At 33.9% G+C, this 24,502-nt stretch overlaps 2 protein-coding genes and 1 non-coding gene across 3 annotated transcripts; 2 read left to right on the top strand and 1 right to left on the bottom strand.

Annotated features, from left to right (window-relative positions):
• Window positions 1-6,719: 6,719 nt before the first annotated feature.
• Window positions 6,720-8,952, top strand: LOC107920684 (thioredoxin F-type, chloroplastic). Its single transcript, XM_016850497.2, has 3 exons — window positions 6,720-7,294; window positions 8,046-8,145; window positions 8,551-8,952. Exons 1-3 carry the CDS (start codon window positions 6,960-6,962, stop codon window positions 8,683-8,685), a joined length of 570 nt encoding a protein of 189 aa, XP_016705986.1. The 5' UTR covers window positions 6,720-6,959; the 3' UTR covers window positions 8,686-8,952.
• Window positions 8,953-12,204: 3,252 nt separating this feature from the next.
• Window positions 12,205-12,311, bottom strand: LOC121225829 (small nucleolar RNA R71). Its single transcript, XR_005923732.1, has one exon. It is a non-coding gene; the product is annotated as a small nucleolar RNA R71 (small nucleolar RNA).
• An 11,358-nt stretch (window positions 12,312-23,669) lies between these two features.
• LOC107919539 (uncharacterized) lies at window positions 23,670-24,277 on the top strand. The gene has a single exon (XM_016848983.2). The coding sequence runs from the start codon at window positions 23,840-23,842 to the stop codon at window positions 24,179-24,181; it is 342 nt and encodes a 113-aa protein (XP_016704472.1). The 5' UTR covers window positions 23,670-23,839; the 3' UTR covers window positions 24,182-24,277.
• Window positions 24,278-24,502: the final 225 nt, after the last annotated feature.

Raw genomic sequence — 24,502 nt, 5'->3', positions numbered from 1 at the left:
TTCAAACACATTTCAACACTCAACACTCGAGGATAAAAAGCATGAATCAGATTCCCACAAGGACGAACCACAAATTAATTTTTTTTAAAAGTTGTTCAAATTATAAAATACTAAACAAAGATTCGGTTACATCATATCTCAAGCATCAATCAGGAATTTGCAGGAAAAGGGAAAAAAGAAAAAGAAACAGTGCTACTAAAAAATTTTGTAAATCAAACACTTATGTTCCTATTACCTCAATTTTCTAAGCATCCAACTAGCATAATAACACAATGTACTTAACATCATAAAGCTACCCTAATTCCTAATTCTGAATCCAAAACTAGTACAAAATGTACCATCATCTCCCTACTCATCTCTTCCACTACTCTTTTGCGTATCTAATCAGAGTACTTAGTGTTCAAAATTATGAGAATTTTATAGCTCCTTAATATCTTTGATCAAATGAGTAAGCTACTTCTAGCTACTTCTAGCTAAAGTGTATGTTAACTAATGTTAGCTAAAACAATATAATAAAGCTGGCTATGACCAAATAAAGCTCTCAAATGCAAATAAGTGCACCAATGAAACAATTAAAGTTACAAATTTATCATCATATAGGCTTAATAAACATAAAAAATAAAAAATGCTCAAATCCAATGAAAAAATAAAAACATGAATGAAACTAAATCCGCAGTTTCATGCTTCTATTCCATAAAACTAAAGCAATCCCTATACTCTTTAACCAAATTTATATCTAAAAAAAGACTATCAGCAACATTGATCCAATAAGTAGTAGCAAACCCATAGTTTTTCTTAATGTGAAATCGAAACAAAAAAGTTCAATTAAAAAATTAATAAAAAGAGGCAAGATATTTAAGACAGACAAAAACTCATTAAAAAAAGAATTATCCAAAAACCCTCATTGATCTGAAGCCAATTTACCCACATTTCAACAACGACAAAAGAATTATCATCCTTAAAAAAAAAGAAACAAAAATCTATCAATCATTTAAAACTTAGCATTGCAATTGTCCAAATCCCTCTGAATGGATTTCTTCACGAAATTCATCGATCTTCATGGCATGTAATTTATTAATCTAAATCCAAAATCTGAATTCCAGGTTAGTTAATATATAAAGCACATTTGAACTACCCAAATTAAAATTTCTAAAATTTTAACATGGTTGAAAACTAAAAGAAGTAAATTTTAATAAACCCAAACAAAAAAACATGAAAAACCTCACATACTTGCTAAGACTCATGGAGGTTGGCGGCTAACTTCGCTACAGGGTAAAGTGGCTAGGTGCCGGTTGCTCGATTACAGCCTCTGAGAAAAGGGGGTAGAGTGGGTGTTTAGGGTTTTGAGAAATCAAATAACAGACTGAGAAATAAAAGGTTTGAGAAGAACTAAGAGGATTTTGGGGTATAAAATTGAAGAACAAGTTTGTTTATTTTAGTCGAGCAAAGAACAGTCTGAGAAAGAAAAGGGAATTGAAGGAGATGATATCAGCCACTGTTGGGAAAAACGACATCGTTTGCGAAAGAAAAGCAAATCGGTTTGTATCAAAGAATAAAAATGGCATCGTTTCAATCAAAATTAAAAAATTCGCGACATTTATGGGGAAAACGCCGCTATTGCCTTACCTTTAACGATGTTTATAGGGAAAATGCCACTATTGCCTCACCTTTTGCGGCATTTATGGGGAAAACGCCACTATTGCTTTATCTTTTGCGGCGTTTATAGGAGAAATGCATGCTTTACCTTTTGCGGCGTTTATAAGAAAAACGCCACTAATGGTATATATTTGCGACGTTTTCATTCCAAACACCACTAAAAATGCCACTAAAAGCTTAATTTGGTGTAATGCATAAAATTAAATTTTTGTTTTTGGTACCCAAATTCTTTTGGGTCCACATGTATTAGTTCATAAAATTTTTGTCCCTTTAGGAATCCATTTTAAACGAATATCTTTATCTTAAGTAACACTAAGTCCTTTAGGGACCCATATACTTTTAACAAATTTTTCTTTATAAAATCTTGAGAGACCTCTATATTTATAGAAATTAAAGCTTGTTCCGACAAACTTTGATTTTAAACTTTCTCCCTTTTTATAACTTTTTGGAGATACTTTGTTACATAAATATTTTTATTTTTCAAACAACTCAAGTTGCTTTTGATGATTATCATGAATTTTTGAAACCAAATTGTGCAAGTCTTGGTTCTTTTTCTCAGAATCAGTTATAATTGCTTGCATATCATGAATTTTACTTTCAAGTTCATAATTGGCCTTAGAGAGTGAACTATTTTCATCTTTTGATTTTGAAATGTTTTTCTTATATTTTGAAACCATAATTTCAAACTCCAAACCCAACTTATCATAGGCATCTTGTAACTCATCAAATGAATAAGAAATTGAATTAGACGAGTTAGAAGTTACCTTAGAGTCATCAATGGCCATAAGACAAAGGTTAGCTACTTCTTGCTCCTCTTCATCGGAAGAATATTCATCACTCCAAGTAGCCACATTGACCTTGTGTTTTTGTTTGCTAGATCCCTTTTTTCTTTCATTGGGGATAATCAAAGTTGATATGTCTCAGATTTTTGCATTCATAGCGAACAACGGGATCCTTTTTCTTTGGTGGACTCAAGCTTCAATCCTTCATTTCTTTGGAATTTGCTTCCTTTATTTGACTCCATGAAACTTTTGAATTATTTAGCAAACATGGTAATCTCTTTGTCTTTATCCATCTTTTCACTTTATTCACTATCTTAATTAGTGGTGGATTTGAGAGCTACTCCAACTTTCTTTTTTTTCTCAACTTTCTCTTCTTTATTCCCTTCTTTAAGTCTTATTTTATGAGTGAGTAAAGAATCAACCAACTCATCTAATGAAAGAGTCTCCAAAATTTTTTGCTTCTTCTATAGTTGTAACTTTAACTTTCCATGACTTCAGCAAGCTTTTAAGCATTTTTCTCACTACTTCTTTATTGAGATAGGTCTTTCTATAGGATTTTAGCCCGTTGATAATGATGGTGAATCTATCAGACATTGCTTTAATGTCCTCCTCAGGCTTCATCTTGGACATCTCGTAATTGAGGGTGAGAATTCCCACATTTGACTTATTGACTTAGCTAGTTCCCTCATGAGTGACCTCAAGTTTATCTCATATCTCTTTGGCATTTGAGCATGACAGCACTCTATTATACTCGTCCGGACCAAGTGCACAAAATAAAGTGTGCATTACCTTGGCATTAAGTTGAATGCTTCTCATATCTTCCTCATTCCATTCATTCTTTCTGTTTGGAACTAAAAGCTCTCCTTCTTGTTTGCGCGGAATCGAAGGGCCATTTATGATAATGTCCCATACGGCAAGATCATTTGCTTCGATAAACAATATCATCCTTGTCTTCTAATAGGAATAGTTAGCACCATTCAAATAAGGAGGCTTGGAAATAGATTGAGACTCGCCAAGAAAAATTGACTCGAAAGTAGACATTATTGTTTAGGTTGAGTTATAGATTGTTGAGCTTCCTTAAGGATCTCCTATTTGGTTGTTAAATTGTCTAAAAGAGACTAGTTCTAATACCAACTGTTAGCTCAATAAATCAACTAAAAATTACCAAGAAGGGGTGAATTAGCCTTTTAAAAAAAATTTGTTGCTAAGAAAAAGATAGATACAATGAACACATCGATATATAGTGGTTCAGCCCCAATTGCCTACTCTACTACCTTAGCTTTCCACAACTAAGAATTTTCCCAAATTCATTAATTTGACAACTTTTGAGGACAATGTTTAACCTTATAAACACCTCTAAGTTTTCTACCCAAACCTTAAGACAAAACCCTCTCAAAGAGAATAACAAATAAGCAAACTAAGAACAAACCCTTATAAGATTGGAATGTTTTCAAATTAAACTCAATTACAAAGAGAAACACTTGAGCTAAATGAATACAATGAAAGCTCACAAGTGTGTTTAAAGAAAATTATTGAGAATCGTAAGCACAAGGTTGTTTTTGTTATTCTTTAAGCTTGATAATATCTCTTGTTGTTGTAGAACCTTTGGAAGCTGATATTTATACCCCTAATTGATTTCCAACCATTGTGGTTGTTGGAGAAATGAATAGAGCCATTGGAGATGATATAACCAGTGCATTAAATTTACTTGCAACCACGAGTATCGTTACTTGCTAACAAGGTATCGGTATTTTTAGTATTTAATGCAAAATTCAATGACCGTTGGAGCTAAAGATATCGATACCAGTGGACTTTTTCGATACCATATGAAAAATATCGTTATTGGATTGATACTTAGTTGAATTATTTGAAAAATAGAATGTCACATTGCTACCGATTTTTGGAGGGGTATCGATATTTTGGAAACTATCGATACTTGGCCAAAAAGTATCGATACATTTTGGCCTAGAGCCATACTGACTTGTTTTAAGACAATTTAACTTTGATTAAAAAGTTCTAACTTGATTAAAACCATTTTAACTTGATTTAAATGTTGATTCAAAAACTTTTCTAAGAGTTCAAAAAGTAGGTTCAAAATTAAATCTCTTAGACTTCATTTAAAGATACAATTTTTCCAATTTTCTTCAACTTTAACTTTTATTCAAAAATATTTTAATTTGTTATATCAAAACATATTATCAAATAAAGCTTGATATAACAACTTTATTATTGCATTTTCCCTTATCAATACCTTGGGTTCGGTCCTTAGAATGCTCCAGTGTTTCATTGTAAATAAAATTATATTACAAGTTGACAATGTATACTTATAGTTAAGCCGCATTGAATTGTTAGATATTTTTCTTGTTTATTGTGCACATCACACATGATCATTCGTAGCCATGTCTAGTGGAGGGACATCCACTGGGACCTCCTCATCAACCAAGGGAATATCAATCGTGGTAGGATTCCTAGAAGACATTTCCTCACCTGGAGCTTGAGCTTGGCTATGTGACATGGATGGTTGATCGGTTTCTGTATCTACAACAATAGTTGTGTCAGTCTCCACAACACTTAAAGCCCGCATACCCTCCGAGGGAATGATAGGAAATGAGCGAGATAGGTCACCTGGGATCCCCTATCTACGATATAAACACTTTCTATACTTCACAATGTGCTGTCAGGGTTCTTCCATCAACTCGCGAAGGATCATGGCTATTGTGTCATCCAAGTCAAAGGGTCAGAACTAGTCATAGGGCTTAAACATCCCATCATTCATAAAGCCCAACCTAAAACCACTCTCCATGTAATCGTTCAAGCCTCTATCGAACATGTTCTATCGAACATGTAGTGTTTGAAGATCTTTCCGAGGGTAATGTATTGGGGAAAGACGAGGAGATCCCCTTACTTATTATCTTGAACTTCCTCTTAGCCCCCTCAAAACCTTTTAGTGGAGGCCTCATGCTGCATAGTTCAATGGGAGGTAGACTCCATTCAATTGAGAAAGTCGAACTTGTTGCCAAACTTCAGCTCCATGAGTATGTATTTGTGGCAATCGAGGCTCATGTTATCGATCATCATGCAGAGCAAATTCCCTACCAGACGGTTCCCCTGATGTTTGGAGAAGTACAACAAACCCAAATGGGTGGCATTCGTTCCTTCACTCAATTGGAACATGTTTTGAAACACCCTTAACTGTGGCCATATTCTCTGTTTGTGACATAATATGATGAATCCTCATATTATGATCCACCAAGACGCCCCAACCAGCTGTTTGTGGCAAGCCTGAAGCAGTTCAACAGTTTGCTTACGAACAGGTGGAGGGAAGATGAAACCTAACCTCACCTCCAACACATAAAGGGGCAAAAAGAAACCTAACCTTCGCCACCATGTTTAGGCTCATAAACGACACTTAGGGGATAAGACCCCTTTGGGAGGTTGAAATCGTACTTGTGATGGTTGATTAAAAATCCACGACAACGGGGCAATCACATTGCTTCCCTTTCGGTGGTGGAGCATTTGAATGTGCCAACCACCAAGGGTTCCCTCTTCAACCTTGGAGGCTTCCTCATCTTCCTCTCAACCTCTCTTCCACGGCTGTTTCCAACCATTAAAGATATAAGAAAGCGAAGCAAAAGAAATAGAAAAAAATATGGAACCTTACCCCGAATAAAAAACCCAAATCCAACAAAAAGAGCAACGAGGAGGGAAGATGAAAGATGGAAACAAGGGAGAATATAGTGTGTGAAATAATTAATATAGTTTGAAAGAATAGCTTTGAGACATTTTTACTTGCGCATGAGACTGCTCAACTTTTTTTCTAGAATTACGTCTTTTTGTTAAGGCGAGTGTTGTTTTCTTATTATAATAGCTGGCGACTGGCGTTGTTAATTACTTGTGCCCTCATAGACTTTATCTTACTTTGGGCTGCTTAACTTGGAATATGAAAATCCAAACTCATTTATGTCAAATTTGTGAATCAAGTAAGTAGAAAAAAAAATTAATTATTTACCAACTCAAAATGAATAATGTGCCATTTAGTTCTTTAGATAGTTATTTGGGGATTACTCTCTTTGACACGTAAGCCCCGATAGGCATATCCTTTGGGAACAATTTTTTATTTTTTCTTGGAAAACTATTCTTCTTTGGGTACATTTATCATTTATGTGGCAGAAGTAAGCTTTGGGCCCATAAAATCAGTTAAGGGACAAAAACACCCCTACCCATGCACTGTTCAAGAAGATGCCATCAAATATCCCAAGTCTAATATCGTCTTTTCGAATCCCAAAAATGAAATCTTCCCATCCCTAATCCTGAACCTCTCATTATTCTCAGAAAAATTCCTCCAGCTGACCAAAATGTCCTCTTACATTCCACTACCACTCATGATCCGCAAGGGTAAAATAGTGCTTATAAAGAAACCATCTCCCAATTTTTCTATAATAAAATTTAGCCACAGCAAGTCCGACTAATTGATTTCATTCTTTTTCTTTCTTCTTTCCCCTAAATTGCATTTTCTCAAAAATGTCGCTCCTCCAATCTTCCGTCTATCCTCCGTCAACACTTCGTTCTTCGCCGTCACTGTCATGCACAGCGGCACACCCCATCGCCTCCTCCCATAGAGTTCCTTCCACTTCGAATTCCTTCGTCGCGTTAGAATCGTCATCGTTAAAGACCGTTAACTCTATTTCGAGCGCTAAGAACAATAGAAGGAAAGGCGTTGTCGGAAAGGTGAGGTCGAGCCTGGAGACGGCGGGAGCAACGGTGGGGCAGGTGACGGAGGTTACAAAGGACACCTTCTGGCCCATCGTTAACGCCGCGGGGGATAAAACCGTCGTCCTCGATATGTATACTCAATGGTACGTATATAAATGCATACGTGTACCCATTCTTTTGTTTCTTCGTAGTCTGTTATTAGTTGATGCCAGAATTTAGTTAAGGTTGTGTTTGCTGTTTGTTCTTACTTTTTTCCTAATTAATTCTAAATGTCCGGAAATCTATTTACTCAATTCTTTAATTTAAATTAAATTATATCAATTATGTTAATTGTATTTGCAGACTTGTGTTTCTCACTTTGGTAACTGGAAGTATTTAGAGTGATGCTCCTCCACTCGGCCTTGGTTCTATTAGCCATTAATTTGCCCACCCCATGAATTCAATGGCTAGAATTTTCCTGTGGGTCATCTGATGGCCGCACTCTTCTAGAAGCTTGATAGCTGTCTTGCATTGTTTCCTTTTCTTTGGCTCTTGATCTCAAAGCAAATTAAGGATATTCATATATAATTCAACCCAAACCGAATTCAAGGATAGCCTGCTTTGCTTAATCTAAGAATAAGTTTCATGCAGTAATTTTTTTTTTTTATAAAGGGTATAGGGGAGAGGTTCTTAGGAATCGGGTCCGAGACAGATAGAACATTTTTAGTTTAATAGACTATTTCATGCATTAATTATAACTTGTAAATTTGTGTCAGATGTGCTTTCAGTAAACTGAGCGAGTTCTAAGATCTAATAACAAGCTCGGAATTGGATGAAGTTTTGGAATACATATAGTTATAACTTTATTCGGCCTTCACTAGTTTTGCATCTACATGACTGTTTTTAATGTTTTAGGTGTGGTCCATGCAAAGTTATAGCTCCCAAGTTTCAACAATTATCTGAGAAATACCTTGACGTTGTCTTTCTAAAGCTCGATTGCAATCAAGAAAATAAGGTAATTTGTATGATTAACGTTAGAACATCGCGTCGATAAGCTATTGTCTTCTTTAGATGTTGCTGAAGAGCAACACAATTCAAGGTGTCTTTAGTTTTGAAAAAAAATGCTAAGGAACACCTCTTAGTCAAAGTGGTACCATGATTGTCGAAAGTGCCTTTGTATTCATAGAGGTCATGGTTCAAGCAGTCATGGACCTCTTATATTCATAGAGGCCTTGAATTTCGCTTGTTCAGACATTAAAGAGGCGTCCCTTAGCTATCTCCAAAGTGAGGGACAAAATCTTGAGGATGTCTCTTTTCATTGATATTCAAAGAGGACAATACTTTTTGTGTTATCAGCAGATGCCGTAAAGCGGTTTTGGTGAATTATCTAACCCATAAAATATGTGAAACATTTTGGCAGCCATTGGCCAAGGAGCTTGGCATAAGGGTGGTTCCAACGTTCAAGATTCTGAAGCACAACAAGATAGTAAAGGAGGTGACAGGAGCAAAATATGATGACTTAGTTGCGGCCATCGATACTGTTAGAGCCACCTAACTTTCTTTCCGTACCTGCAAAATCTTAATCCCATCAAATCAAAGACAACAGTACCTTCTTGCATGCTTTGAAGTAATTATTGTACTTGAATTTATGTATATATATGGATCCATTCCCAATCCCTCAAATGGAGAGGGAACATCGGTTGTATGTAACCTATACCTGCTGCTTCTGCTATATACCTTCTATTTCAGTTTACTGGGAGAGGTGTAGATGTGAAGCAATTGTGATTGTGAACCAAAAAAATATCAGCTTGGTTGCATTCTATTCCTGGTAGGCCCAATGACATTTAGAATCACTGAATCACCTTTGAGTAGCTCAAGCTTATGGGCATGACAGACGGGTGCAAGATAATTGAGGTCTCTTAGTTTTTCAAATGTTTCGAGCATTTCATAGGAAACCACATTCACACTTATCGAGATGTTAAACTTTGAGCATAGACCATATGCAAAACGAGTAAGCATAGTTAAGTAAACATTGAAATGAAAACAGAACTTGGTGGCCTTTGCCATAACCCTTCACTCCAACAACTTGAGCGGCTCTAGCTTAATAACATCAATAAATTAGCCGTTAGGTTTCATCAGAGAATGTTTGTGCTCTTTACAGTGACAAGGCAATTAAAATCTGAATGCTCACAACTCATGTATTACGGAATTTATTTTATATAAAAAAAATTGAAACGTATGAGAAGTTATCCATCAACTTTTCGGATGATGCAGTGGGATCCAAGAACTTACATAACGGTCTAAACGCAACCTTACTGTCGCTATTTTGTAGTTTTGACTTATTTGATGCAAGTAAACGAGCTTGTATAATTGGCTAACTTGGCCATATATATCGAAAAAAAAAAAGTTAATTGAGCAAATAGGCTGGTTTGTTTTTTAAAAAAATTTATGGAAATAGACTGTTTTTGGAAAGAGTATGAAAACGCATTCAGTTGGGTGCGCTTTCTGCACAGTTAGCAGGAAAACTTGTCCATTTGGGCGAGCTTTCAACTGACATGTCAGGAAAAGCATGTTTAGTTGGACGAGCCATTCAAGAAGGATAACAAACTCACAAATATGAGTTTTGATGGACTCACCTTCAACCATTCTAAACGTGTAGAGACGTTTTAATACTAACCTGTTGACCAGAGATTTCGTTATATATAACGCTTTTAGTTTCTTCCATAGCGCAGACGCTGTTTTCTCCTTCAGAATCTCCTATTACACATTATCCATAAGACATAATTGAATAGTGGATAGAGCATTTTCATCGAGTTCTTCCCATTTTAACTGATCCATATCTACGGGCTTCTTCCCTATAACAACCTTTTTCATACCGTTTTGAACCAGGATTGCGGTCATCCGAACTTGCCACAAACTGAAACTTGGAATTCTGTTGAACTTCTCAATATCAAACCTTGACGCTGCCATCTTTGAACTGGTTGACTCCAAAAATCGAACTAGCTCGTATACTATTTTGTTGGGGATAAACCCGATTAAGCAACGAACAAAATGAATAAAATAAGAATCGAAAAGATTGAGCACGAAAATTTTACGTGAGAAAACTTCTCAAGAGAAGATAAAAAAACCACGGGCAAAACAAGATTTCACTATAAAAATGAGAGTACAAAAGATGGAGAGAATTAAAAGAAAACCCGAAGCCGCACAAGAAAAACTCTTTGAAAAAAAGAACAAAATTCTTTCAATATAAATATTTTTGTTATGTAAAACCTAGAGTAAGTGATAAGCTATAAAAGTAACATATTTAATCCCATTCTTAATACGTTTTTGGATGATTAATATGTAAATTAGTGAATTTGATGCTCCTAATCCTTTCAATTCATGTTTTTATATATAGGAGAGCATTTGGGAGCAAAAGGAGAGAAAAACGAGCCAAACTCAAAAAAATAGAGTTGTTTCCAGGATCTACACGGTCTAGCCATTTCCACACGGGCTGGTCACATGCCCGTGTGAGCCACACAAGTTGGCCACACGCCCATGTGCCAGCTCGTGTCGATATCACACCCTACTTCCCAAATACGCAGAAAAAACCCAATTTTTAGGCTTTTTGAGCATTCTAAAATCTATAAATACCAATTAGAAGAAGACCTAAGGGGAGATGGAGAGAAGATTAAAGAAAAGACTCGAAGAACGCCATCAAAATCAACTCGGAAGCGGATCTCCTTCAAGATTGAAAATCTCTATTTAATTTCTTTCGAAGTTTTAATAAGTTTCTTTATATCTTGTTGTTATCCTAACTTTGAGATGTTTCTATACAGGATTGTGAATTAAATTCTCTAGATACTTAAGGAGGATAAAATCTATGGTGAATCTTATTATTTAATTTCTGTTTTTACGCGATAAATACTTGATTCTTTTTCTCAATTATGTATGCTTATTTCGTTTTTTAATAATTTTAGGATGTTAATTCATGTTTAATGTGCTTATTTTAGTGGAGCAAAAGTCCTTATTTAAGAGCAAAATGTAACATAATTGAGTGGAGTTGCATGCAATCCTAGAAATAGTACGACATAAATCTACCGGAATAGGGTCAAATCTAATACGGGAATCTATAGATTGAGTTAATGCGATGATAGGGGTTTTAATTAGAAAGAGATTTCAATTAATCAACCTAGAGTCAGTTGTTCTTACTCTCGAACGAGATATTAACATGATTTAGGGATTTCTACGGATCAAGACACGAGTGAATAAATCGTTTAATTCAGATTCAGATTCAGAGTCAGATCAAGACACAAATGGTAATTACTAGTACTTTTAGTCCTCGTGGATAGGATATTCCCTTCTCACCATAGCTATACTATTGTTCGATAGGTGCACTTGCCTTTGTCGTAATTATAGTTTTTTTAGTGACCATCAAGTTTTTGGTGCCGTTGCCGGGGACTAAAATATTAGGAACACTTGATTTTTAGCCATTTATTTTATTGCATTTTATTTTATTTTTAGTTTAATTTTTGTTTTCTAATTTTTCCTTTATTTGCTTCTAGCAGGTTCCTTTAGTTTATGACTAGAAGAAACCCATCAGGACCATTACTGTTTGACAGCAAAATTGAAAGTACAGCTCGCAGAAATCGTAGAGAAGTAAGGAAGAGTCGATAGAGTATAATAGACGAGCAAGAGGACGCTATTATTATTACTAAAGAGATGGGTGATAATCAAAATAATTATGCCAAGCCCACTCTAACTGGGGCTGAATCGAGTATTGTGAGACCCACCATTGCTGCGAATAATTTTGAAGTGAAGCCGAAAACTATTATGATGGCACAACAATTTGTTCGGTTTGATGGTTTGCAAGACGAAGATCCAAATACTCATTTGGCTAATTTTCTAGAAGTCTGTAATACTTTCAAGATAAATGGCATTTTCTGACGACGTCATTCGCATACAGTTATTCCCTTTCTCGTTGAGGAACATAGCTAAATAGTGGTTGAATTCTTTACAACGAGGTTCTATCACTACATAGGATCAAACGACCGAGAAATTCCTACTGACGTACTTCCCACCTGCTAAGACGGCCAAGTTGAGGAATGATATCTCTTCCTTCGTTCAAATCGAAATAGAAACCCTATATGATGCATGGTAGAGGTATAAGGACTTATTGAGACGGTGCCCTCACCATAGGTTACCTTTATGGTTACAGGTTTAAACTTTTTACAACGGTTTGAATCCCTCAACTAGAGAGTTAATCGATGCAACAGTCGGTGGTACTTTGAACAATAAAACACATGAAGCAGTATATGAGTTTATAAAGAAAATGGCACTAAATAATTATCTGTGGCAAGTCATGAGGATAAAGCTGATGAAAGCAGCTGGTGTTCTTAACTTAGATGCGATCACCATGTTATCGAATCAGGTAAAAATTTTAAATAAGAAAATTGATGGCTTATGTGTTTGTACGCAGGTACATCCGGTGATGCAGTGTGATATGAATAGAGAAGGAATGAACAATCCAAAATATTTACCCTACGTTCTTAGCAGAGAGAACAAACAAATCAACTATATGGGTAATAATTCTAGGCCTCAAAATAATCCTTACAGTAACACCTATAATGCAGGTTGGAGGAACCATCCCAATTTCTCTTGGGGTGGTCAAAGAAATCAAATAGCACAACCCCCTCCAGTCTTCCAACAACAACCTTACCAACAACAGAAGAAGCCAAACCTTAAGGAGATGTTGACGAAGTTTATCTTAGTGTTAGAAACCTACTTTCAAAACACTGAAGTAGCACTTAAAAATCAGCAAGCGTCAATTCAAGGGCTCGAGAACCAAATAGGTCAACTTGCTAAGCTAATCTTAGAAAGACCACAAGGTAGCTTGCCTAACAATACCGAAACTAACCCAAGAAAACATCTTCATGTAATTACTGTTCGAGATGAAGAGAGGTTAGTTGAACCTGAATCAGAATCAAGGCAAGAAAGTGTGGTAAGTAACGGTAAGGTTGAGGTAAGCCAGAATGAGCAAAAACTGGTTGGTAAAGAATATAAACCTCGAGTGCCATATCCTAACGTGACGAAGAGAGACCACACGAACGAACAATTTGGTAAATTTCTTAAACTTCTAAAAAATTACATATTAACTTACTATTTATTGAAGTTCTTTTGCAGATGCCCAATTCTGTTAAATTTTTAAATGAGCTTTTTGCAAACAAGAGAAAGTTAGATGATTCATTGCATGTGGAGCTAAATGCAGTTTGCTCATCCATTTTGCAAAATAAACTACCCAACAAATTGAAAGATCCAAGGAGTTTTACTATTCCTTGTTTAATTGGTAGTTTGAATATTAATAATGCTTTGGCTGATTTAGGGTGAGTATTAATGTCATGCCTTATAAAATGTTTAAACAATTAGGTCTTGGGAAACCCAAACAAATTAGGATGAGTATTCAATTAGCATATAGAACCATTAGATTTCCTAGAGGTATTATTGAAGATGTTCTTGTAAAAATTGATAAATTCATATTTCCAGTTGATTTTGTTGTTTTAGGCATGGATGAGGGTAATGAAATACCTTTAATTTTAGGAAGACCCCTTTTAGCAGCTGCTAGAACTATTATTGATATTGGTACATGTGAGTTAGTACTTCGTGTAGGTGACGAAACGATTACTCTCTAAGTTCGTGATTCTATTAAGACATCTAATGATCGAAATGATTTTACAAGTTCTGTTAATATGAGTAACTATGTGGATCAAACTTCTTTTCAGGAAACTCCTCGGAAATACGTGATAGAGCCACGTTCCTGTCCATGCGACAGAAACAGAATGACTCATGATGAACAGATGTTGCAAATCGATGAACTAGATGAATAGCGAACACATGTTAAGGAGAAATCAAAAAAGCACGATGAAGAGTTAAGGAGATACAATGATAAGCATGTGGATGGAACGGAACAATTTAAGGTTGGAAACAAGGTACTTCTAGATAAAACGGATCCTCAAATTGCCACTTCGGAGCTTGATGCAAATAGATAAAATCCTTTTACTGTACTGAATGTATTCTCATACGGTACAGTCGAGGTAACTCATTCTGAATTTGGCACATTTAAGGTAAATAGTACTCGACTTAAACCTTATATTAATAATAGAATTGATAACGAGAAAGAAGAGTTTCGACTCTGTGAGCTACCGTGACCGTGCGAATGTGAGGTAAGTAGAGCTTATACTTTAAATAAGCGCTTCTCGAGAGGTAACCCGAGTGTTAACACTACTAATTCTTTTAATTTTACTTCATGTTATTTTTAAAACTAATTAATTTTCAAATTTTAAAAAAAAATTTAAAAAAAGTGTTTTTGACCTACACGGCCTAGACACACGGGCGTGTCCCAGGCCGTGTGCACTATAAGAGGTTTGATAGTGAGTTACACGGCCTGGTGACATGGCCGTGTTCTTGGCCGTGTGGATACTGGGACTTAAATTTTCAAAAATTCGACGGTTACACAGCCTAAAATGACATACACGGCCTGGCAACATGGCCTTGTGATCCACACGGCCTGGATACACGGACGTGTCATAGGCCGTGTGAAACGTGGAGCTAATTTTTTTAAAGTAAGAAAGTTAAACAGGTAGGAGACACGGCCGTGTGAGAGACACGGCCAAGCCACACGGGCGTGTGGGATCTCACATGGGCGTGGGAGAAGCGAAGGAAAACACACATGGCCTAGCACATAGTCATGTGAAAATTGGGTTAATTTTTAATTGCACACGAGCTGAAAATACTCCACACGGCCTTATGGCTCAAACCCTAGAATTCCTTTCTCAATTTGTCTTTTTCTTCTTTCCCAACCAATCTACCCCTTTTATTTATTTATTTATTTATTATTTGTTATATTTTTATTTTCATTTTCCTAATTTTTTATTTTATTTATTTATTATTCTTATACTTAGATTTAAATTTATTTTAATTTTTCTACTATTTTTATTATTTTTAGTATTTTTTTACTATTATTATTTCAATTACCTTTAAGTTTATTGGTACCATTAAGTTTTTTTTTCATTTTTTATTTTATTTTATTTTTTATCTTTTTTTAAATTTGTTTTAGTTGCTTTTATTTTTTATTTATTTTCTTAAACTTATTTTAATTATTATTTTTTGAAATATATTTTTATGGTTGTTTCTAATCGAATTATAACCCCTTAATCTTCACTATTTGTGTTTATTTTCTTATTAGTTTGCTCGGAATTATACACTACATCTAGATTTGTCTACAATTCCGCTTTTCACTATTCTGGCAATTTTATCCAATATTTAACCTCTCTTATGATATTCTGTTTATACTGTGATTATATCTATTTGTACATTGAGAACAATGTGTATCTTAAGTGTGGGGAGGTTATTTATATAATTATTAGAAAATCCCTGAATTATGTCTTGTGTTTAAATAATTTTTTCATACTTCTATTAGAATGATTTTTGATCTATTTGTGATTTTTATTGATGTGTTTTGGATTAAATTCATAGGTAATTGTGTATTGGTTGATTTAAACTTTAAGACATGAGAGAATCAAGTATGGTAAGTTATTTTTTAGTAATTAAAAATTTTAGGTTGTTTCCCTAAATTGAAGTACTACCTTGAAGTTTGAGATTTGCAAGATTGACATCAAAAATCATGATTTTTTGTGAGATTTGAGCCTTTAGAGCATACATTTTTCTTGCTCATTTTATTGTTGGTTATGAGTGTGTCAATTTGATCTGTTATTATAGAACTTGCGTCGATTATACATGTTGAGAGAACACCTTTTGATTTGATATGCTAAGATGATAAAGACACTTAGGTTTTAACCCACTTATCCTATAAAAAGCTTACCTACATGATTAAACCTTAGTGAACCCCGTTGAGCCTAAAACATCGTTTCTTGGTTTACCCATTAATGTTAACCCATAACTCATTTTATTTCGTTGAAACTTTTTCCCGTTTTATTAGCTCCCTTTTTGTCGAGATTTGATTTGGTTAGTTGCCTAACTGTGCTCTTTTGTTTGATTTGTTGAATTATTTCTTATTGTAAAAAAAATCGAAAAAATATATATTTATTTACATTTTGATTATTATTTAGTTCTATGAGCTTGAACAGTTAAATTCATATTTTGAGAAGAAGCTCGTTTTCTTATTCTTGAATAGTTCTTGATTTATGCACTTGTTTTTAATTCAACATTTGTTATTTTTCTAGCTTGGTAATTTATCAATTCGATCTCGATTTTAACCATCTTTTTCGGCCTTTCTCCACACCCTTAACCTAAGCCCTATTACAACCTCTTAGAGACCTTTTGATTTGTGTATCATATCATTTTATAGTGGTGGAGATTTTATTTTCATGCAAGCCTATGGTAATGACTTTTCATGTTTGATTATTGAGTGGTTATTCTTGAACGTTAAACACTTTGAGTGATTTGAGTGAATCTTTAGTGAGGATATCGATTCTTGTCCATTTTGAATAAAAGGTAGTTACTTAGATAAAGAAAAACACCTATGTTTTCGTGTTTAAAATTTTTATCTTGGATTGTTTGAGACTTTAGTGCTCTTTTAGTTGAATTGCCAATGCATGATTGTTTACGGATTATTTTGAGACATTATAGATGAGAATTACAAGTTGAGAAATATTATTTTTAATGTGAGTTGAGGATTTTGCTTGAAGACAAGCAAATGCTTAACTGTGGGATATTTGATAAGCTATAAAAGTAACATATTTTAATATCATTCTTAATGCATTTTTGGATGATTAATTATGTAAATTAGTGAATTTGGTGCTCCTAATCCTTTAAATTCATGTTTTTATACTGAGGAGAGCATTCGGGAGCAAAAGGAGAGAAAAACGAGCCAAAATCAAACAAATAGAGTTGTTTCTAGGATCTATATGGCCTAGGCATTTCCACACGGGTTGGTCACACGCCCATGTACCAGCTCGTGTCGATATCAGACCTTACTTCCTAAATACGCAAAAAAAAACCCAATTTTTAGGCTTTCTGAGCATTCTAAAGTCTATAAATACCAATTAGAAGAAGACCTAAGGAGAGACAGAGAAAAGATCGAAGAAATGACTCGAAGAACACCATCGGAATCAACTTGAAAATGAATCTCCTTCAAGATTGAAGATCTCCATTTAATTTCCTTCAGAGTTTTATTGAGTTTCTTTATGTCTTGATGTTATCCTAACTTTGAGATGTTTCTATTCAGGATTATGAACTAAATTCCCTAGATACCTAGGGAGGATGAAGCCTATGATGAATCTAATTATCTAATTTCTGTTTTTACACGATAAATATTTGATTCTTTTTCTCAATTATGTATGCTTATTTCGTGTTTTAATATTTTTAGGATATTAATTCATGTTTAATGTGCTTATTTTAGTGGAGCAAAAGTTCTTGTTTAAGAGTAGATGTAACATAATTAAGTGGAGTTGCATGCAATCCTAGAAATAGGACGACATAAATCTACTGGATTAGAATCAAATCTAATAGGGGAATCTACAGATCGAGTTAATGTGACGATAGGGGTTTTAATTAGAAAGAGATTTCAATTAATCAACCTAGAGTCAGTTATTTTACTCTCGAAAAAGATATTAACATAATTTAGGGATTTCTACGGATCAAGACACAAGTGAATAAATCGTTTAATTCAGATTCAAAATAATAGATGAAGTTTAGGTGAATTCTTTCCTAGGTATTGTCTTTCTCATTGGTTGTCTTCGATTATTTTCCCATTTCATTCTCTATTACGTTCGTAGTTAAATTAGATTAGTAAATTTAGATTAAAAATAATCACTTTAATTTATCGGCTAAATAATAGAAAAGATGATAATTACTAGTACTTTTAGTCCTCGTGGATACGATATTCCCTACTCACCATAGCTATACTATTGTTCGATAGGTGCGCTGGCCTTTGTCGAAATTATAGTTCGTTTAGTGACTATCAGTAACTAAGGACTATTTATAGGCTGAAATTCGTAGCATATATGACCAAAAAATCTAGGTTAATTAGAGTTTAAGTGAGAAACTAAAAACAAAGTTTAACTAGGAGAAGAAAAGTCAAAATAAATTTTGGCCAAAATAAGAGGCATTCTCTCACAATTATTAATTACATTCAAACAATAAGTTTCGTTATTTATTATATGTTATTTCCAAATACACCTTTGTATTTAAAATACGTGGTTTCCATACGCAAACGCATGTGATAAAGTTTTATTAATAATGTTGTTGATTGAGTTGGTATCACAAGTAAACTTGACACTAATGCACAATTGATGAGAAAACCATGATAAAAAATTGTAATGTATTTAGTATTGTTAACCTGATATATTTATGTGTTTAAATTTTGTTTTACTCAAAATTTAATCTATTTTTATTTTAATATTGTATATATTTCATATATACAATATTATTATGTTCCCCACTATGTAACTACTCAGTCCCAATCTAACCAAATAGGATTAGGAGTCCAACTTTCTCCCAACCCTACACCATATTCTCCAAAATTCTCGCTAGTGGTCCTAACTTTCCATTACTATTCAATTAGCTCCCCAACTCCTTCTTAAGTTCAAGTATTTTTGGAAATTTGAGTGTGACATTCTATTCCTCATCACTCTCAGCAGCCCTCTTGTTTTTATTTCTCAATAACCGCATCCAGACGTACCAACGTCCAGAGTGTGAATACTAAAACTAAAAATATAGATTCGAGGTAGTGTTCGCAAGTATATGGGTCAGGTTGTAATATAGTTTGTTTGCAACGAAATAGTTGGTAAGTATTCTGAGGATCGTACTTAATGGATTGTAATTTGGGGAAAACTGTTATCAAGCCAATTAAGGGAAATAATTACTAATCTACTCGAGTCACAAATTAGTAGTGTTAATCAATAAGAAAGACGATAATAATAATAAACTAAATAAATTTAACTAAACCTAAATCTACTCCTAGGCTCATGTATCGGCTTTTCCTATTCCTTGTTTTGACTATGAGGTTTCCTTTTAGCCTAGATCCAATTATTTTACCTAATTAATTATTGAAGTAGAGTTCTAATAAATCAACTAGTCGATACCCTAGCAGGATCTTCCGATCTTCCATTAGAATAACGAGTCAACAAGAACTACTTATCTTCTAACCTCATAGTCTAGACCAGTTCAGGGTTAAGGTGTTCACAGATAGACCATACCAACTTTGGGTTATTTCCCACCTAAACGACTTCCTAATGTTGTCAGGCTTAGGGTTTGTTTCACATTCTTTCTTTCCCAAATAGATGATCTACTAAGAAACTCTATCATTCAAGCAATTAATTAAATTAAAGCAATTGAAACATGCAAAATATGTAGAAAGCACAAATTGATTCTAATCTTTACACAAACATTCATCTAACAATGTTAAAGAAAGAAATATAAAAAAGAGAATAAGGAAAAGATATGCTCATGGATTTAACGATGAAAGCGTGGTTTCAGAACAATCTCCCCTCGCAAAAGTCTCACTCCGAAATAGGATCTTCCAATTACAAGAACAAAAAATAACCTAAGTAAAATCTAAAAATGAAAGAAAAACATAAGAATCAAAACTCTAAAATTATATGTTTAAACTAATTACAATGGCTTTTATTTAGGCTAAAATTGAAATATTAAAATGCCTAAATTATCCTTAAAGTCCTTAGAGTTCGATTGGGACAAATACACCTAATTTCCCTCCAAAACGTAATTAAAGCAGGCAGGAGTTTTTGGGTTGCGCAGGGGGTTGGTTGCAACATAGGCCTGCAATGTTGCAACATCAGATTCTGAAGTCGCAACATCAAAGGCAATTTTGCTCTAAAACTTGTTTTTAGCTTCTGTCTTCGACGTTGAGACACCAGTATCTTGGTGTCGCGCTAGGCATCAGTTTTGGGTCAAATAAGCATCTTTAGCTCCTGACTTGACCTACAAGACCATGTAACCTTATTTAGATATATAAAATATAATAAAAAAATACTAAAAAGCATAAATTACTACTTTAAGTATGACAACCTAAATATATACTGAAATGCTTTGATTTACTATTAAACAAGCTATAGTTATGTGTAAAAAGGGATGTAAATAATAATATGATTTATGGCAGATCATTCAACCTATAACATTATGCCTTTATATGACCCAACTTCTTATAGTAGTTATATGTCTTGTCACGATTCCTCGACTTTAGTCTTGACCTATATTTGTTCTGACCTGAATTCTTAGACTGTTGCCTACCTCTAGCAACAAAAACGGAAGCTTTACTTCTAGACTTGTTACCCAAATCTAACCCATTATCGAGTTTTTCCTTCCTCAACAAGTTTCCCTTCACGTCCTCAAGCGAGAGTTTATCTCTACCATAAATCAGGGTCTCCCTGAAAGACTTATATGAAAGAGGCAAATAGCACAATAATATCATAGCATGATCTTCATCATCTATATTAACCTCAGCATTCTTCAAACCGTTCAAGAGAGTAACATTGAATGATGTGACCCCCAAGGTACTCACCTTTTTTCTATATGGAATGATTATAGGTGTTGTTTCAACCCCAATCAATTAGCTAGAGACTTTGTCATGTGTAGGGTTTCTAATTTTCTCCATAAGGTTGTTGTTTTCTCTAAATTGTTCATGAGACACAACTAAATTGTTGATAAAACCTTCTCATGAAGCTCATACCCGTTCTAACTGATTCATATTCGTGGGTTTTTGCCCTATAACAACCTTCTTCGGACTGTTCTGAACCAGAATTGATGTCATCCGAACTTGCCATAAATTGAAACTTGTGTTCCCATTGAACTTCTCGATATCAAATCTTATTGTTGTCATCCTGAACGAGTCGATTGCAGAATTCGAACCAAGATTTGATACCAATTTTTTAGGGATAGACCCGTATAAATAACGAAATAGAAAAGGTAGAAAAGATCGAACATAAATTTTATGTGAAAAACCCCTCCGAAGAGGAAAAAAACCAAGAGTAAAGGAGGCTTCGACTTTTCACTAAATGAGTAAACAAACGAGAGTACAATATGGAGAAAATAAACGTAAAAAAGCAAAACCCAAAACTCGAATACAAAGCTCTCTCAAAAACTCTCCTCAAAACTCTTCATCAAATCTCACGTAAGAGATATTCCATGAACTCACTAAAACAGGGTTACAGAGACCCTCTAAATAAGCTAATATTAAAGTCCTAATATGACTAAAATATTCCTAGAGTAATCAGAGTTTAACTAGGAAAAAAAAGTCATGTTGAACTGTCAAAACACAGCTGCATAAGTTGGGAAAACGTTGTCACATTGTGACATCCATGCTCTACTCGTCACGACGTCGATGGCACATTCATCTTGGGGTTTCATCGCGTCGTCTCGACTCTTCTTGTCGTGATGTCTGGCTTGTTTTTTTCCTTCTTGAGTTGCTCGTTGATCGTCTTTCTAAGTGCCCGCAAAAGAGTTCAATAAATGCGAGGTACATCCCACAAATATAATTGTTTTTCTTTGTAAAAAAAAATAGATTTGTTAACTGAAAGGTCTAGAAAAATAAAAATACTAAAACATATTTGATAGCTATCATTTTATAATGGAAAGGTCGAGAAATAAGTAGTAATAGTAATTAATTTAAAATATAAATTTTAGATAAATAATAATTTGACTAATATAATCAAATAAAATTAAAATGGATAAACACAAGTAATCAAATAAAAAATTATCAGCTTCTTGTTTATCAAAATAAAATAAAAATTGTGGGATTGATTCGTAAACTATGCATGAATTTGAAATATATGAAAATAAAATAAAGATTCAATGAATATTTGTTTTTCTTAAAAAAAAAAACCTTCTTTAATATAGACTTGAACTAAGGGATTATTAAATTTTAAGTTCCTCCATTTTCAACCTTTATTTCATTTGTTCAAACATTGGTCGTGAAAGCAATGAAAAACACCTCATTTATATATATATATATATATATATATATATTTATTTATTTATTTATTTATTTTTGAAAAATCATTCTTCAAATTTCAATCAAATCCAATTTTTTTCATTGTGGAGTGATTAAAGTTTAGTTTAGATTTTCCTTTTCTTCTGGTTTTGGTTACACAGTTGAGAACAAATTGTTTAGTAGCAATTATCTTGCTGCGCAAGTTAAGGCCAGTGGTGGTAAGATGTAGAATAACTATATCCTGGCGGGTCAGGCCATGTTTGCTTTTGGTTAAACTTGCAATGCAATTCAAATTAACTTCAAAATGTATTAGGTCTTTCCCACTTTTTCATCAACCTCTTGTTTTAATAAATATTCATGAATCATCTTCAATTTAGATGCCTTAGATTTTAACTAATCCTGTTCGACCAAATTTACCAAATTTTAAAATTACCTCTACATTGAATTTTGTAATTTTACTTTTGTTTTATTGAATTTTTCCAATGTTAAATTTTACTTCTCATTTTTAATTTAAAATAATTTTAAGACAAAGTTTAATAAAAAATTTATATTTTACTTTAATATATAATATTAAAATTAAATAAAAAATTTATGTTTTTTTTCTTTTACCATATACCTATTTTTATTTTTCAAGTTTTTATTTCATTAAATAGAAATTCTAATTTAGTTTACTAATTTTAAATATTTATAAGTTAAATTAGCGTTAGCCATTAAAATAAAATATTTGCAAGAATTTTTTTTATTAAATTATATTTTCAAATCATCAAAATTAATATTAAGTGGTAAAATTTAATTTTAAAAAGTCAAAATTGGTGACAAATTTTAATAAAAATTCAAAGCTCAGTGGTAAAATTCAATTATATAAAATTTGAAAGACGAATTTATTCATAGTTTCAAAATATAATGACAAATATCAATTGAAATAAAGTATAGTAACGAATTTTAATATTTACCTATAACATAATGGCAATTTTGCCTTTTAACCTTAAATTTTAAAGAAATTCAACTTTTATTATGTGTTTAGAAAGTCAATTAATAATTAAATTTCGTAATAATTATTTATAATTTCACGTGTGTGGCATGTTTAATTAATTATTATTAGATTTGTTGAGGACCAGAATTACTCGCTCAAACTAGAAAGCTGATAGTTTTAGTATATATATAATTTTTAAAATTTAAAGATTTAATTATATTCTGAAAAAAAAATGTTTGTGAAATTAAGTATACTAAAATTTAGACTTCTTCACAATTATTTTACAGTTTCCAAACACGTATTTGATAATCCGTTTGCTTCGCACGCATCTAAGACAAAAAGTGGATCTGAATCTATCTTTGAACTGTTTATAGGGTGCTTATAAGATATTAGTCTAGACCTAGGCGGCCTGGATCGTATGAGATTACCTCAATAAGACACGAACTCCCCTCAGAAACAGACCGTAAACGTCGGCTGCAGTATTTAAGCGAAGAAAGCAAAGAAGAATAAAAAAAAAAAAAGTTGGGTCAGTGCCTGCCCTTGTCGACAGATATTTGACAGTTGGCTGGCTCCTGCGGTGGCGCTCTGCTCTCCCAGGCTTAACCAAATTCAAAGCAAGCGAGCAAATTTATGCACATTTTAAATACCCACCAGAGCAGACCTTACCGCGAATTCAATATTCTATCTACCTTCCGTCGAACCTCAATGCGTATGCTTTGTTTCTCATCTTTGTTTTGAGCCGGATTCTGGCTCTGCTCTACAGCTAGCTCTAGTAGCTTTGGTCTGGGTTAAATGGCTCTACTAAGTGGTGATAATGATCATGTTATATCATCAGTTAGCGGCATCTCATATGGGTATATGGAGCACAAGAACATGATGGTGATGATGGAGAAGAGACAGCTATTCCTGAGGAGCTACCAGTTCTGCAGGAAGAGGACCCTGACTGAGAGAATCAAGAGATCCTTGGTGGCGGTTAAGAGGGTCATGTGGCTTAGGCTACGGTCTGCCCGTAAACTCAAAAGGTTGGTCTTGTCCAGACTCCGATTTGCCTTCTTGTGTCGCGGGCGCAAGAGGAGATATATTCGTCTCAAGAACAATCATTTCCGCCACACTCACAACTCATGCTTATGGTAGGCCTAGAGCAGGACTTGGTCTCATATCAAATCTGTAGTTTTTCTATTATAATTTTGTAACTATAATTTGAATTAAATTTTTTACAGTTTCCAATTTTATATTTGTGATTTGATCTATCTGTTCTATTATTATACTTGAGTGGTGCAAAGCAATGCAATTTCAAGACGGAAAAAGGAAAGAAATTTGCTTCTCTTCTCTCCGAGACAGGGAAGATAGGCATTCAACAAAAGTCAAAACGATTGATTCCCCCCCCCCCCCCCACAGATCCAAGTTTGAACGGAAAGGCAAATGATAAAGTCCACTGCCCACTGGGGAAGCGTG

Source organism: Gossypium hirsutum, chromosome D13 (genome assembly GCF_007990345.1).
Source record: "Gossypium hirsutum isolate 1008001.06 chromosome D13, Gossypium_hirsutum_v2.1, whole genome shotgun sequence".
Taxonomy (NCBI): Eukaryota; Viridiplantae; Streptophyta; class Magnoliopsida; order Malvales; family Malvaceae; genus Gossypium; species Gossypium hirsutum.
This window is presented reverse-complemented; position numbering and strand designations above follow the sequence as displayed.